Genomic DNA, 16,594 nt, shown 5'->3' with positions numbered 1-16,594 from the left:
GCATCATAGCGGAGTCTTACATATGCTAGAGCCTGAGGGTCTAAAAATGGAGCTCGACAACTGCTGCGGAGATAGTTCAAGTGAAGATGGGTTCATAGACCCTCTCACCAAAATCGTTCAAAGATGGGGATGTCCGTCAGTGTTAAAGATACTAGAGGGTACGTTCACATCTTATTTAGATTAGAAGTTTATAACATGATCAACAGGTACTTGTTGTTTGTAGACTTGTTCCCATATCCATAACAACACATGGGCAACATGTAGACTAGTTCTATGCCTCAGTGCTCAATGCCTTAATGAATACGCTTCAATTCAATTGGTCTATTAAACTTTGCCTCAAATTTGCTCTTTTAATGCATGTGTCACTAATCCAAACTAATATTTGATTGATATAGATATCAAATTCAAATTGTGTACTGTTTTCATGAATTTTAGATCACAAATGAATATTTAAAAAAATATTTTGTTCAAGATTTTAGTAAAAACCCAAAGCCCAAAACCTGGATTTCTGTGCTGTTTCCTGCTACAATACATACATAACACAATACCCTCCATTTTCTATGGATCATGGGTTGTATGTGGTCCAATACATTTGACCACATACTTGTAGGTGTGTACCCAGATAGTATACAGTACATGGGACTGGTGTCATTTTGAACAATTATCTCTGTTATCTGAAATTGGTATTAGATCTAGACTAGACTACTATTATCTAGTCTAGATCTAGGTCTAGATCTAGGTCTAGGCCTACTTATATTTAATAATCAACACTGAACTGAATGATTCATCAGAAAATTGAAGTTGTCAAATAATGTACAATTTTATGAACATTATTTTGTGGAAGATCATCTTTCATTTTCCTGTAGAACTAGAAGTCTAGATTTCAAAACGTGAGACATTGTCTTGCCCATTGCCATGTTAAGGATTTTGCCCTTTCATTTTCTACAGGACTTTGAAATCCAAACACTCTTAAAAATGTTGGGCAAGTGCCCAATTTTTACCCAACATGAAGGCACTTATGTGTCCGACTAACTATTGGGTACATTAAAGATTTTGCATGATTTACCCAGTGTTGGATGAAAAGAAAATACCCAACTTTTAACCAAAATTTTTTGCCCCAATCAGAAATTCACCCAATTCTCACCATAATGTGTAGTATATTCGACACTAGTTGGGCAAATTATTTCATCAGTAACTACATGGTTGGTAGAAAATAACCCAATTATTGGACAAAAATGACCAACTTTAATTTGCCCAAAAATATTACCCAATTATTTCATCGGTAACTACATGGTTGGTAGAAAATAACCCAATTGTTGGACCAAATTTGCCCAACATCAGTTTTACCAAGTAACACCTACCCAACTTATTTTTGACCTTTTATTAGGTAACTTCATACAGTAAATGGTTGGGAGAAAATAACCCAATTATTTGACAAAAACGTGCCCAACTTTGATTTGCCCAGTAACATCTGCCTAACTTTTTTTTTTACAGAGCATACATCCTCTTGGTTTTAAATGGGGCTATTAATTATGTGCTATTGAGATATTCCTTGTCACAACTAAAAGACAGTTGACCCACATATTAGCCCATATTAATAGCCTAATTCAAAACCAAGAGGCTGTGGTGGTTTTCGAAATTGCAGTGTCCTCGCTGTAGTACACGAATGGGCACAATTTTTAACATGGGTACATTTTTTCTCATTTTTTAAAATCTTTTTCTGAAAAGAATTTTTAAATATGGAAAAATTACAGATGCTTAAGCCACCAAATTATGCCCACAAAATTGTACACTATTTGACTACATGTCCAGATTTCAATGAAATCATTAGACCCGATGGACGGATTACCATCCAAACTTGGGACATGCACATGTATGTATCTTGCAAGTTGCAAAGCCAACGAACTGATTCGATTTTGGGATGGAGGTGCACGTGGAGGAAGGACATTCGTTAGTACAGGATTAATTGTCCTATTTTGCTTCATATCAGTGAAATGTTCCAGCACATGCATTTTTTAATGTTTCACACCACTAAACAATAGGCTGTACAAAAGAATTATTAAACACCACAAATTATCTTTTCTAGGATAAACAATTGTCAGTTGCCTCTATTCAAGGGAACACACTAGAATTTATATATGGTTGTATGGTACTGTAAGTGGCCTGTGAAAGGCTTGAGTGCTAGACTTTTTGAGAAACCCTGGTCAGATAAAGCTAGGTTATTTGTCATACTAAAGCTGAGAAACATGGCTACTAATGCAGACAATATCATGGCAGCCGCAAAACGTAGAAAAAAACAATTATGGCAGTTTATAGTTGAAGTAATAGGCATGACAGTGCACATGGAGAAGACACATATATGATTATCAATGAATTGGTAATGTTAATTAACCAATCAGCATACATTGACCTATATGCTAACTCTCAAATCATTCTGATTCATTTGGTAAGTTGAATGACTTTCTTTGAAATCAAATTCATTGCTGATGCAACTAATCTTTATACTTAGGCCCCTACATTGTTAAAAATTAGGCACAATTTGACTAAACTTAGGTGATTACTAGTATGACTTTAGAAAAGTTTTCCATTCTTAATTTGATTGTGTGGATGTTAGTAACATAACCTGAAAATAAATAGCAACTGGTTGATACAATTCGCTAGTATGATCTAAAAGTAAGTTTTCTATACGAAGACCAAATTTTCGAGAAAATCGCATATGAAAATTCCGATTTTCATAGACCCTTGTGGAATAATAAAACATTGATTATGCGATTTATTCAAAATGAAAGATATTTTAGCTGGAACATGAGCAAATGTTTACAGCTTATCATTACCTAAAACATATACTTTTTTTAAATTTGCCCAACCATACGTGTGTTTGTGGTATTATATGAAAACAATCAGTTTATGCTGCACTAATGCTTATTTATCAATCTCTCCCTCTTCTTCTCCAGAAAATGAAGTTGATGTGAAAACCCTTCCCCTTCTAAGTGAAAGTATAATCACATCCTTCATACCCAAGATTGGACCTCGATTGAAGTTTCTCGCTGGGTGGCGTGCAGAGGTAGGCCCTACATGTGGCACAATATCTCACTATGGATAGTTACAGATGCTTTCAGTGTCTTGATTTAATTAGGGGGGATATTTCTTGCCTATTCCATCATTTAAAATACACACATACAACAACCAGGGGAAAAAATGTAAGTATAACATGCATGCAAGGGGCATGTAGACTAACATTTCGTACATTATCGGGATATAGAAAACATCTCGTTTCAAAGCACGCTGCACGGATCAAGACGTCAAGCACAACTACAAAAGCAGTTCCAGATCACCAAAGTGAAACCTGTTATGAAGGATCTGTTCTAGGAAAGAATAACAACACTGAAGGGAATTTGGAACAACTGCACCAGGAAAAGGCATTGTTTGCTGGAGAAAGCAGTGAGCAGGAAGATGTCTCTTTTGAAACGCAAACAGAGAGACTACCTGATATTGCAGCAAAGTTTGTAGCAGAACTCAGGGCAAGGACTAATGTGCCTGCTTCACACACCAACAAGGTCATTCAAACAGCACAAGATTTGGTTATTTCTGTGTTACAAACTGTGCAACAGGATGTCATGGATATCTTAAGTGAGCCACAATATGCAGCTAACAGTGAGCTGAGATCTGATATACAAGATGTATTCGAGAATTCAAAGAATCCATTTTCAGAGCTCATGTCAGATACTCAACAGAAAAAATATTTCTCTGAGAAAGGTGATTTCATTCAGCCTTGTGAGGTGTTGTTGGGAACTTGCTTAAAACCAAAAATTGATCGAAAGACAGGTGATCCACTGCAAAGCACAGAAAAAGAAACCTTTCAATATATACCACTAGCTGACACTATCAAACAATACTTAGAGCGACCAGGAGTAATGAACGCCATACTGTCTCAAAAAGGATCAGAAGATAATGATGTTCTGTATTTATTCAAAGATGGTCACTATTATAAAAGGCAGGATGCTACTGCTAGACAAGATTGTGAATTCTTAGTGCCTCTGTTGTTGTACAATGATGAATTTGAGACAGCCAATCCGCTTGGGTCAAAACGCGGCAAACACAAGGTAAGTGCCTTTTATACAAGTGTGTTATCCCTTCCCAGGAAATACCAGGCTAGGCTGGAAAATATCATGCTCACAGCTATGATCACATCTCCGCTTTTGAGTAAATATGGCATCTCAGAAGTTTTGAAGGTAATCAAGGATGATCTGCAGCAGATGTGGACTGATGGACTCATTATCAAGTGCAAAGAGTTTGAGGGGAGGGTCAGACCCTACTTATTCCAAGTTGTAGGGGACAATCTTGGCATTCATGCCATGCTGGGATGTACAACCTGTTTCCGTGCCAACTATTACTGTAGATTCTGTAGAGGCCATCGCTCGTTGCTTCAGAAACAGCCAAAAGAGGATGCCCAATATCTCCGTGATGAAATAAACTATGATACAGATCTTCAAAAGCCCTTGTCAGAATCTGGCTTGAAGCATGCAACAGTTTTGAATGATTTGCCTTACTACCATTCCACCCAAAACTTATGTCCAGATGTAATGCATGATTTTACAGAGGGAGTCTTGCCCCTGGAAATGCACCTTGTTTTGAGTAGACTTGTTCAGAAGGGTTTCATAACACTGGATGAGGTGAACAGTAGAATATCCTCATTCAATTTTGGCTTTGTGGACCGCAAAAACAGACCAAGCCCAATCAGGCAGGCATCACTGAAGAATCCATATTCTGCCAGTGGACAGACATCAGCACAGATGACGTGCCTTGCATACAACATCCCTCTCATGTTAGGAGACAAGATTGATGAGATGTGTGATGAGTGGGAACTCTTACTGTCAATCATTGACATCTTCAAAATCATTATGAGTCCCAGTATCAGTAAGTCTGCCATCTATGTCCTGAAGGCAATGATTGATGATCACCACAGGCTCTTCATGCAGCTCTTCCCTGAAGCTAGTCTAACTCCGAAGCAGCACTTTCTTGTGCATTACCCACGTGCACTGAAACACCTTGGGCCACTGACCCAGTATTCAGCATTGCGTTTTGAAGCAATGCACAGACCTTTCAAGCAGATTGCAAGTGTATCTTGCAACTACCAAAACATTGTCAAAACATTGGCTAACAGATACCAAATGGCACGGTGCTACAGGTCAGTATCAAATCAGTCACTGGATAGCCAAGATATCAATGTGTCACAGCAAGCTGCAGCCCTGCTTGGTGATCTACTTGATGATGAGGCACTTTGCAAAAAAATTAACTGTGGAAGGGGAACCGAAGTTACAGTTGCTGGAAAAGTGGACATTCATGGATATGAGTTCCGGGCAGGTGTTGATGTACTTCTATATTGGACTGATGATGATGGACCCATGTTTGGACGTGTTCAGCATATTGTAGTGGTGCAAGAAAAGTTGTATCTGCTCCTTCGGCTGTATCAGACCTTGTACTTCAACAGACATGTTGAAGCATTTGCAGTACAGGTGGGCAGAGAGGAAGCACAAGCTGCTGTTGAATGGTGTGACCTGTTTGATCACAGGCCAGTCAATGCTGTCCAGTCGTATAGTGGAAGAGGGCGCTGCTTGTATATTGTGGTGCACCATTCATTCATCTAGGAACAAGAAGGTACGTGTAGGCAACCCGTTGCAAGCAAGTGATATATTTTTACAACTAGACATTACAGGTGCACTTGCAAATTTTGTCTAAGAGAACAGAACCAAAACAAAGCAAAAGAAAGAAACTGTTATTCCAATTATACCTATGAATCAGTTCTTAGTGTATCATTCTACACATTTTGATTGAAAAAATAGCTAAGAAGTTAACCTTGATTGATCTGTACTGACTTGCTAACAAATTTTGATTATTCCAATGAAAATTTTACAGTAAATATGTGGTTTGAATTTTTTAACTCGTTATTAACTTCATTGTTTCTGTATCTGAAAATGTGTCTGTTATATTTGCATTCATTCATATTATGTTGTAATTTCTTAAATTTATACCATGACTCATGCTAAGTTTTTCTAAAATATGACTTCAGAAACAGTGAGAATGATTTTCCCCTTCAAGGAATATAAACTTAATACTAAAGTCTAACCCGGTGCTTTTTGTGTCATTAATAATGTAAAGAATAATCAGTTATTTACATGTACATTGAAAGTTCAATTATTTTTCATTTATTTATTGTAGTATCATGCTGCAAATCAACAAAGCATGGAACAAGCATCAACGTCGACAAGAAGCCCATCAGTGTTCTCCTTAGATGACTGCTCAGATCTCTCTTGTATAACAGGAAGTGAGTGGAGTCCCAGACAAAGCCCTTCCCAGCCCAGTTTGGATACGCCACTTTACGACTCCCCAGAATCCAAGAGTCCTGATCAACATCCTCCCCTGAAACGGGTCAAGAAAGTGCATTTCGTAAGTTTATGTATATAGTGGGCTTATACAATTGAAGAGTGGGCATGTCGAGTCACCATCATTCATCAGTTTTTATGCCTCCAACACATAAGGGTGCCGGAGGCATTATGTCTTGGAGTTATATCTGTCCGTCAGTATTTCTGACAAGCAGCAGGGCTCAAAGGTGAAAGGTCAGTTCAAAGGTTATTCAAGTTTTTACTCAAAATACCATTTTATTTCTACATCTGCAGAATGGCTAGTGATATGATTTGGTACATGTAGGTACATTTTGGTATGAATGAATAAAGGAATGTTATGGAAAATGTTTGGTTGGGGTTATGGGTTTTAAGCTAGTCTAAGGTCAGTTTCAAGGTTTCATTGAAATTTTTTATCAGAACAAAGTTTGCAAGGAATGCCCAGTGAGTGATTTATGATGGGCTTATTGTAGAAGGTCGGACAGCCAGAGACATACCCACCGACTGCATGCTGTCACATTTCACTTTTTTATTCTGAATTTACTGATCTTTAAAAAAAAAAATCCTTTATCTGTTGCAGAACATTGCTTGTATATTGAGAGAGACCACCATGGGAAGAGCAGCATTAAGGAACATCAATGCTACAAATCTCTGCAGCAAAAGGGACCGGCATACTGTTGTGGATATGTTGACTCAGTACCTGATACGGGAGTATGGTACCAAGCCAAGCTCATTTGTGAAGGCATCAATGGCCCATGCCATTGTGACAAGCTTTCCTTTCTTAAAAGATCCAGAATCTCCACTTGGCTATGTAAGTCCTGTCCATGAATTGCTTTTCTTGATATATGTAACCTCAGGTATGGCTCGGATCACCACTTTTTTCTGGACTGATTTATGGATTGATTCTTACCACAGTGGGCATTTATTACTTGGAGGTGCCAGATACATTATCTTCTTAGGTTGTCCATCCATCCCTCCATCTGTCCCTAACCCACAGACCCCATTTACAAGAAAGTGAAATTTTATGAGAAGTTTGAGCCAGAAGCAATAAGCCACTTTAAGGTCTAAATCAAACAAATTATGTGTTTATGCAATAACTTCTGGAATACTGGATCATATTATTTTGTGTAACTTGTTATGGAGCATCCTCAATTTTGGTATTCTTTTATTTATTATATTAGAGATGCTATATCAACTGCATGTTGTATCACAGTATCACAAGCATAATAAGAGCATCTCTGGCAATAGTAAATTTAACAGTAGACAGGCATGAAAAGCTTACAAATAATGAAAAGCTAATATGGCATCAATCACTAAATCGTGCAATATTTTGGTTTATTTTTACCACTTGTTTATAAGTTATATTATCAAGTAATGACACATCTCTTATTTAGACTTGTGTCTCTGCATGCCATTGAGTATTGGATATTCACAGAATTATCAATCATTCACTTTGTTTTTGCAATGACTTGATGACATTGCAGGAATATAACAGTGTGCGGTTAGAAATAGGTACTTACGAGGACAAACCTTGTTATTGCAAACACTGACATATGAAACAAAATATGTAAATGTACAGCTAACACTGGAATTATATTGTGCTTTTATTTGATTATTATTAATGTTTAACAAATGTTGTTGAGCATTACTGTTTTTGAAGTTGAATTATGAAGGAATTTTAATTTATTTGAGCAGGAGGCCTGGTACTGCGTGGGGGCCAAGGGACGGCCAGCAACGGGCTACCTGGAGGAGCATCTGAGGTACGTCAGAAAGAAGGAGAAGTCCCTGAGGGTACCAGTAGCTGAAGACGAGGCACAGTCTCAAAAGCAAGGTATGCTGGCTACTTTTTCATATAGTTAAAGTTATGAGTTATTCAGATCCGTCTGATGAAGTCATACTGTGCCATAACAAACTGACGGGGCCTGAGCAATGCCAACTAAAACCCCCCTTCCAATACAATCATCAAAAACTTGTTGATACATGCTAATTGTTGATTGTTCTGTTGCATTATATCCAGGAGATACTGATCTTGAGTCTGTGAATGATGATAACATCGCGACAATGGAAGAATGGCTGCGTAACAACAAGGAGCCAGAGGACATGGTGAAGGACTACATGAAACAAACGGCAAAAAAAAGACATGACTGGATCAAGAGAAGTGACTGTTGTGTGAAGAACATTCTTACCACATATCCCAGACTTCTCGATGCTGGAATGGTATGTGGACCTTGATTTTTCTTCTGCATGTGACAAGAAAGGACATTAAATTAAACTAGAGTCGCATGTTTTGAGAAGTAACTTTTTTGTTTTTTTGTTGCATGGGCAGGTTTACTTTAGCAGTCTCCTTAAAGGGATAGTTTAGCAATCTGAGATACACGGTCCTACATGTTACCAGTGTCTGTGATACGGTGTAATATTGAAGCCCTAAAAAAATCGCGCTTCAAAATAATCAAGAAGTGCCTCAAAAAAGGAAAAATCTATTATGTCTTGTGACTCTTGTCTTGTAAATAAATACAAAACTATTCGTTTCTGTTTAGATATTGTTTAGAGATTTAAATTTAAAATTTAATTGTTATTTTTGTATGCTTCTGCACCTAAGATAGTAAATTGGATTGAATGTACACCTACAATAGCCACAATTGATGTTAAGATAACGATTTGAATGGTACACACTAACAATTATCGGTTCAATAGGGGTGCACGATTTCTGTACCAAGACTCGACTTGCTCATTCCCTCCCTTACAAGTGCACGGACTGGTTCGCAGTGCAACATAGCTCCTGTATGGGAATTCAAACCCCTATCTGCACCTCAATCTTAGGGTGCACATCTGCACCCTAAGAGGGTAGGGGTTTGAATTATCATGCGGGAGCTATCTTGTACTTTGAACAAAATCCTGCACTAGTTAAGGAACGCGCAAGCACGACGAGTCCTACAGAAATCGTGCACCCCTATTGAACCGATAATTGTTAGTGTGTACCATTCAAATCCTTGCAAGTCCTCATCAATAATCAATAATTCTTAGTGAGTATAGGTAACATCATGAAAAGAAATTTCATGGTAAAGAGAAGATGCAAATGAAAGATATCCTACCTTTCATCTGGCTTCTATAACTATCCTAACAATTACAGATTGAAGGAGATTTTGCAGTATTGTTCCCAGAGAAAGCAAACGCGCTGTACCAGAAGTGGCCCACTTTCTGTAACAAAGTAGTGGACTTCACCGAGAAAACTGGCAACTGGAGAAGTGCAAGAGCCGAATTCGAAAACATTCATGACCCTGGGAAACTCAGTCTTGGTATGTGGTGTCAGAACACACACTTGACAGTATTAGTGAAAATGACTTGAGAGAAAGTCAAAAGAATTTATTTCAACTACACTATATGATGTTTATTTTTGTGGCCAGGACCAAACATTGAGTCTAATATTCCCCCTGTAAGGAATTGAACTGAAATAAATAAAAGTGCTCTGAAACATATAATACATGTACAACATATATGATAAAAACATGATTCCATGACAAAGGTTTAGCATACTTTTACTTGCTTCTTTTGTTTAATCTCACAAAATGTACAGTTAAATTGTTTGCTTTTTGGGGTGCGGGATGGTGGTTTAAAGCTCATTGGGAAGCCCATGCTGATGTTTGTGCAATTTTGATTTTCTCAGTTTACTCAGAAAGCTGAGCTTCAAATTACTGACTGACATTTACGTTGAGTGATTTTACCCATATTTGTAGAAAATAATTGTTGTATTCGACCGTTATTTTTAATTTGCTGTAACTGTACATTTTGTGAGATGTTCCATAATTGACCTGTTTGCTCTTGCACCTTTTCTTCATATGTAATTGGGACTTAATTACTTAACTCTTTCATTGTTTCCCTCTTTTTAGAGGAAAAGAGCAATCTTGGATTCTACATGCTCCCAGTCTTGTTCCGAGGAAGGAAAGATTCCAAGAGAGGAACGTACACCACTGCAGAAACATTGTCGTCCTTCATTGACATTCAACCAGTAAGTATACATGTGGTTTTTGTGCTGGGGAGGTGGTAAAGAAGACATGTAAGATATATATTTTGTTTTGTGTTTAAAATCTTGCCATAGTAATCATATTTCATTACAAACAAATTCAATAGTTAATTTGTTAAGAGTTTAAAACCTAGGACAACTGATGAAATTGAGGTTGAAATGCAATACCTATGTTCTTACCAGATAAGGCATTGCCATAACATTTTATTTGTGCAAACTTGAAAAGCAACCATTTTCAAGTTCCTAGTAATGAGCACGCAGGTCCCCAAGGAGGCCCTGCAGGGGCAACACTAGGCACTTTAATCTTAATAAGTCAGTTCGTCATTAGCTGTGGTACAACTACAGATGGCCTCAGATTTGTCATCACATCGCATTTCACTCATGAATGCAAGCAAGTCCTTTAACCTGCAAATGACATGTGAAAAATGCATGCTTATTAACAGGCTGTATGCCTTCCAGCTTAGTTGATGTAATGCTCTGAACATGACCAGTTTGGGTACAGGTGACCTTTGCCGCGGGATATATTAGAATACCCAGTATTGTTTTGATGGGACAGGGATGAACATGCATGAACAAATTTGGGTGTACTGTAGGTGATTGTGAATTCATAAGCAGAAGCATTCCACAAGCATCAAATATATATATATATATATCAATCCATATTATTACAAATGATTTCTTCATAATTTCTCTTTGGACTACAGGAGGTTCTCGACATCCAAACATATGTTGATAACATTGATGAAGCAGTCCGGCCACAGCCATTTGTTGTTGTGCGTGGGAACATTCTCACACCAATACAGGCGTACGTCGTCGTAGAGAGGAGGGTACTTCCTGCCACAACACTGCTTAAAGCAGTCGACTTGTGCTTTAAGGCACTTTATGTGATGGATATCGAATATCAGCCGCAAAGCTGTTCTGTTTGGAAATTTCTCCAGATTGTGGTGTTCCAGTTTACCGATGGGGAGCATCTTACACCAAAGCTGCGGGAGGTCCGAGCCTTCATGAACATGCCATAAGCCATCATGCTGTGTTCACACCAAGGATGATTACTGGTGATATATTTCTTACAGATGAAACTGACAAATCATCGGCCACTTGAACCACTTTATTTTTGGAGAAAAAAAACTGGAAAAAAGGATTATTTTGGACAAAATAACCTAAAAGGCAAACTGTTATGAGTTGGATTCGACACATTATTTTACATAATTTAGACATGTTTGTGTAAGACTGAAGATCTGAGGGTGGGGTGAGGATCGCTGAACAACATTAAAAAAAAAGTGAATTTGTACACAGCAGAAGTCTTTGTGTAAATTTTAAAATGATGAAAGGCCTAATTTTTTTTATACCAATCATTGCTTAACATCCCCACCTTGAAAGTTTAAGAAAACAAATGAATATGTGCCAAGTATAAATACAATACATATTGGCTATAAATCTTTTGCACTGGCGTATAACTTCTCAAATCAATAGAAGGCTAAATCTTACAAATGCTTATCGTGTTCGGTCTTAATCCCAAGAGTACTGTTTCATAACCCATACATCAAAATTATATATTTCTTCATAAAACATGATTTATGATATTTTCTGCATTTAAAACAGCAAGTGGGGTATACGATTGTAAATTACATGTACCATTAATTTTTATGTAATGTGTATCGTCCATTGACCCTACGCTGAACTCTCTGCTGAATGGACTGCACGCATTAATTTACATCGCGCAAAGCAGAAGTAGAGAAGTCAACATTTTCATCTACATTTTGCAAAATTTTATTGATATTATTGATAATATCAATAAAATCTTTCAAACTGAGTATAGCATAGGGTCAATTGATTTTTGTTGTCTTTAATCTAATCAAAAAGTTATAGTAGGCAATGTGTATCCTTGTTATTTGATCAGTACCTGTTCACCATCACAGATAACCAAACTTTCATGTTGTACTTCTGCACATGTCAAATAATCTAGATGGATTTGCATTTATTTCCTCTTTTTTTCACTTCACAAAAATGTGTGCATGGGTAACACTCTAAGGCAGAGTATTGGTGTGTCAGGATAAATGAACACTATGCCACACCCACAAAATATATATGATGCACATATTCATGTATGAAATCAGAGTGTGTGGGATACATACAGAGTACATCAAAGTTAAACATTATCATGCTGCACCAAACAGGGGCTATATTTCCATTTACTTTTCTTAAAAGGTTGTATTTTTTTTCACCAAAAATTGGAATGTTGTAGTCGATGTTAACAAGTTTTGTTTTTACGTTTCTGATGAAAACAGCAACATGTGTTTACTTTGTATGTTATTTGTGTTTCAGTTAAGCAATTATTACCCATTAGATGAGAAAAAGATTTGAGCAAATAGATGTTATGGAGAAAGTGTTGAGCAATGATTATCCAACAGACGAATTAAAGAGTTGGGCAAATAGATGTTGTGGAGATAAAGTTGAGCAATTATTACCCAATAGATGGGTATTTTGAGAGTTGGGCAAATGAATATTGCAGAGAAATTGTTAAGCAATTATTACCCAATAGATGGGTGTTTTGAGAGTTGGGCAAATGGATATTGTGGAGAAATTGTTGAGCAATTATTACCCAATAGATGAGTGTTTTGAGAGTTGGGCAAATGGAGATTGTGGAGAAATTGTTGAGCAATTATTACCCAGTAGATGGGTGTTTTGAGAGTTGGGCAAATGGATATTGTGGAGAAATTGTTGAGCAATTATTACCCAATAGATGGGTGTTTTGAGAGTTGGGCAAATGGATATTGCGGAGAAATTGTTGAGCAATTATTACCCAATAGATGGGTGTTTTGAGAGGTGGGCAAATGGATATTGTGGAGAAATTGTTGAGCAAATATTACCCAATAGATGGGTGTTTTGAAAGTTGGGCAAATGGATATTGCGGAGAAATTGTTGAGCAATTGTTATACAACAGATGGGAGTTTGGCAAGTTGGGCAGACTGGGAGTTGGGTAAAAACTGGTTGGGCATTTAATTAACCAACATTAAACTTACTCAAAAGTTGGGCAAATAGAAGGTTGGGCAATATCTAACTGGGTAAAATTGGTTGGGCAAGAAATTACCCAACTGAAAATATAACCAACTGTTAGGCAATTGTAGAGTTGGGTAAAATCTGATGGGTCACCAACTGATGGGCAATTTAATTTGCCCAACCACATAGCAAACTGATTACCCAACATCAGTTGGGCAGATTTTAACCAATAGTTGTGTGGACCGTATGTTGCTCAGTGTTGGTTAAAAGTTGGGCATTTTTTTGCCCAACTATTTTAAGTGTGTGGGATTTGAATCATCATCCTCCCGACCATGATTCGGATGCACTACAAACTGAGCCATGCAAAACATAGGTTACAATTGTTATTATCGCATCTGTGAATTTTTTATAACCTGATTCTGATAAGTATATTTTGCAGATAAGTTCAGGCCAATTTCATTATGAAATCATGGGATTTTGTTGTTTATGCCACTGATAAGGATGGTTTTTCTTATGTTTCTAATGTGAGATGACATTTAGGGATACATATAAAGGTTATTCATGTTACATCATTTAGGAGACTTCTAAGGTTGGCACTAGTGGGTAGCAGGCCTTGTGGAGAATGCATCCCCCCATTGTCTGTGGTCAAGACATTGATCGTTTGCTCTCATTTTCATCTGATGTAGGTTTTTACATGCAGTCCACGAGAGGAGCACACCGACTTCAGCCATATGTACTGTGCCTTGGGGGTACAAAATTGGAACCACATCAGGTCTTTGCCTCATTGAAGGAAAGGTGGTTGAAACTAAAACTGTCACTGTGCGGTTGATCTGTGTTTCAAAGCTTGCTATGCCTACAATCTTGAATATCAGGCGCAATGCTCAGGAACTTGGGAATTTATTCAAAGCATTATGTATGAAATGCCAGGCCAAGTAAAATGCCCCATTGTCAGATAGTTCAGGGCTTTCCAGAAAACTCTTAAAGACCAATAGGCATTCAACTGTTTTTCATATATTTTTTGGTTGTTGTTTATATTCAAAAGGTACTAATGCACCTTGTTTAAACAGGGTTTTTTTTATTAAGGTTTAGCCTTAAGAGATTCTTTGAGTATTTTTTTGAAACCTCAATTTTGATCATTGCCATTTATAGAGCATAAGTTGTTCAAGAATGCATGTTCTTTGATGACATTACATGGGGAAAACTACATTGATATAAAATTTTTGGTTCTTTTGATCGTAGTTGTAATTGAGAACTCTTATTACCATTACCATGTGTAAACTGAATAAGTGTTATATATATGGTGTAACATGCCAGTAAATGGTTCATGGCCTTCTAGTTTTAGAGAGCTCTGTGTGAAGTAATTACAATGGAGGAACCTTTATAAATTTAATAGTCATATTCTATAGTAATGACTTGTTGATTTGATTAATACGCCAGAAAGATACAATGGTAGCTTGTTTCGCACCTGTTTCGCCAAAAATGAGTTAAAAACTGTTCAGTATTCATTGTGAACCCAACTTAATTATTTTTTCTTTAAATTGTAAGAATACTTAAAGTCGATATCACTCTCAAGACGTCATGTCAAGTCTTTTAAATTAAAATGGGAGAACATCCGATCGCATTTTATGTGTAGCATAAACGTAATGCAATGACGATGCAATGACACATTGCTCCCCATATAGGTTAAAATTGTCTTCAGTTCAGGCTGCCAATAGGAGGATCTCCATAGCATTAGTGATCTCGACATTCAAATGCTCATATCTCTTCTATTGCTAGTCCTATTATACTCAAACTTTTGTTGATCTTATTCTTTTATTTTTCTGCTTTCACAAAAGCTAACTTGCTCCAAGAGTTTCATTCTCCTTTAAGTTAGGTAATATTTACACAATAAATTGTGTTTTGTAGTTTACATAATGATTTACATAATATTTGTGAAATTCACTTTTAGGTAAAAATTACATAAAAGTTATGGAGTTCCTATTGAACATCACTTTTCACGCTTCGACAAGCACAACATCTAACACTATTCATGTAGCCTCTCTTCCACCTGATCCACCAACTGCTCCTCAATCGGCTACAATGAAGACCAACCCAGCACCAGCAGTGCAAATGTGTCCTTTCAAGAGCTACAACCTCTCCAAAAAAGTAGTTCGTCCGCAGGAAACGAGCAAACGTCGAAAACAACAATCTGGGGAACTCACTACTGAAGAGTATGTAAATGATATCAGAGAACTTGAGAAAACAGAAAAGCTCCACAGAAAAAAAAGTACAACTCAACAGAAGGCAAAGGGAAACAAAGGAAAGGAAGCAAAGGAAGCATCCAAACAAAAGCAAGCAACTCAAGTGCCAAAAGATGCAGAAATAAAACCCCACAATTTTTGTCATTACTGCGAGACATTCTTTTATGATGATGAAGGTGAAGTCCAGTGGATTGAATGCCAGTTATGTGGATGTTGGGCTCATGAGGACTGTGCAGGAGTTGAAATCACAATAAAAGTATATTTGACCCATGTATAGCCCACTCCTAATAAAATGATAATAATAAAAGACCCATTACGATAAGAGAGAAAGGGAGAGCAAGAGAGAGATTACAAGTTTTCAAAAGAACGTGCCATTTAAATCAAAACAAATTGTGGGTCTGTCACTGAAAGAGTTGTCTCGTAACGACGATTAAACCATTCGTTTTAGCAAGTAATATATACAATATTGTCCACATACAGATGATAAAGTTCCCTGGAGCCTCTGCTTATTATAACTCCAAGACATTGTATTCCTGTTTAAATCATTAAGTTTCACTAAAATAAAATTCTAGGTTTACTTTACTGTCTGTATTGACCATAGTAGTAAAGGTGTACGTATTGTCACATAACTAATCCCTATTGTTCTAAACAATAGAAATATGAATTATGAATATTCTATTGTTCTCAACAATAGAATATGAAATATTAATAAAGTTATGAAATATGATTATGAAATATGAAATATGAAATAAGAATATGAAATATGATTATGAATTATGAAATATGGATCAATAAATATGAAATATGGATCGATAAGTATGGAAATATGTATTATACCTTAAAACAATAGCGATATGGATTAAAACCTTAAAATAATAGCGATATGAATTAAAACCTTAAAACAATAGCAATATGAATTAAAACCTTAAACA

The 16,594-nt window shown here is 36.8% G+C and overlaps 1 protein-coding gene across 1 annotated transcript; it reads left to right on the top strand.

Moving 5' to 3' along the window:
- Positions 1-22: 22 nt before the first annotated feature.
- LOC129263634 (uncharacterized) lies at positions 23-15,910 on the top strand. The gene is made up of 9 exons (XM_054901536.2): positions 23-158; positions 2,955-3,064; positions 6,220-6,447; positions 6,982-7,212; positions 8,097-8,232; positions 8,419-8,618; positions 9,532-9,697; positions 10,289-10,407; positions 11,127-15,910. Exons 1-9 carry the CDS (start codon positions 23-25, stop codon positions 11,439-11,441), a joined length of 1,641 nt encoding a protein of 546 aa, XP_054757511.2. The 3' UTR covers positions 11,442-15,910.
- Positions 15,911-16,594: the final 684 nt, after the last annotated feature.

This window comes from Lytechinus pictus, chromosome 8 (assembly GCF_037042905.1).
Source record: "Lytechinus pictus isolate F3 Inbred chromosome 8, Lp3.0, whole genome shotgun sequence".
NCBI classification, from domain to species: domain Eukaryota; kingdom Metazoa; phylum Echinodermata; class Echinoidea; order Temnopleuroida; family Toxopneustidae; genus Lytechinus; species Lytechinus pictus.
This window is presented reverse-complemented; position numbering and strand designations above follow the sequence as displayed.

Coding starts and splice junctions, on each gene's coding strand:
- LOC129263634 (XM_054901536.2), top strand. CDS start 23: ATGCTAGAGCCTGAGGGTCTAAAAATGGAGCTCGACAACTGCTGCGGA. Junction 159..2,954: donor AGTGTTAAAGATACTAGAGG/GTACGTTCACAT, acceptor CTTCTTCTCCAG/AAAATGAAGTTGATGTGAAA. Junction 6,448..6,981: donor GGGTCAAGAAAGTGCATTTC/GTAAGTTTATGT, acceptor TATCTGTTGCAG/AACATTGCTTGTATATTGAG.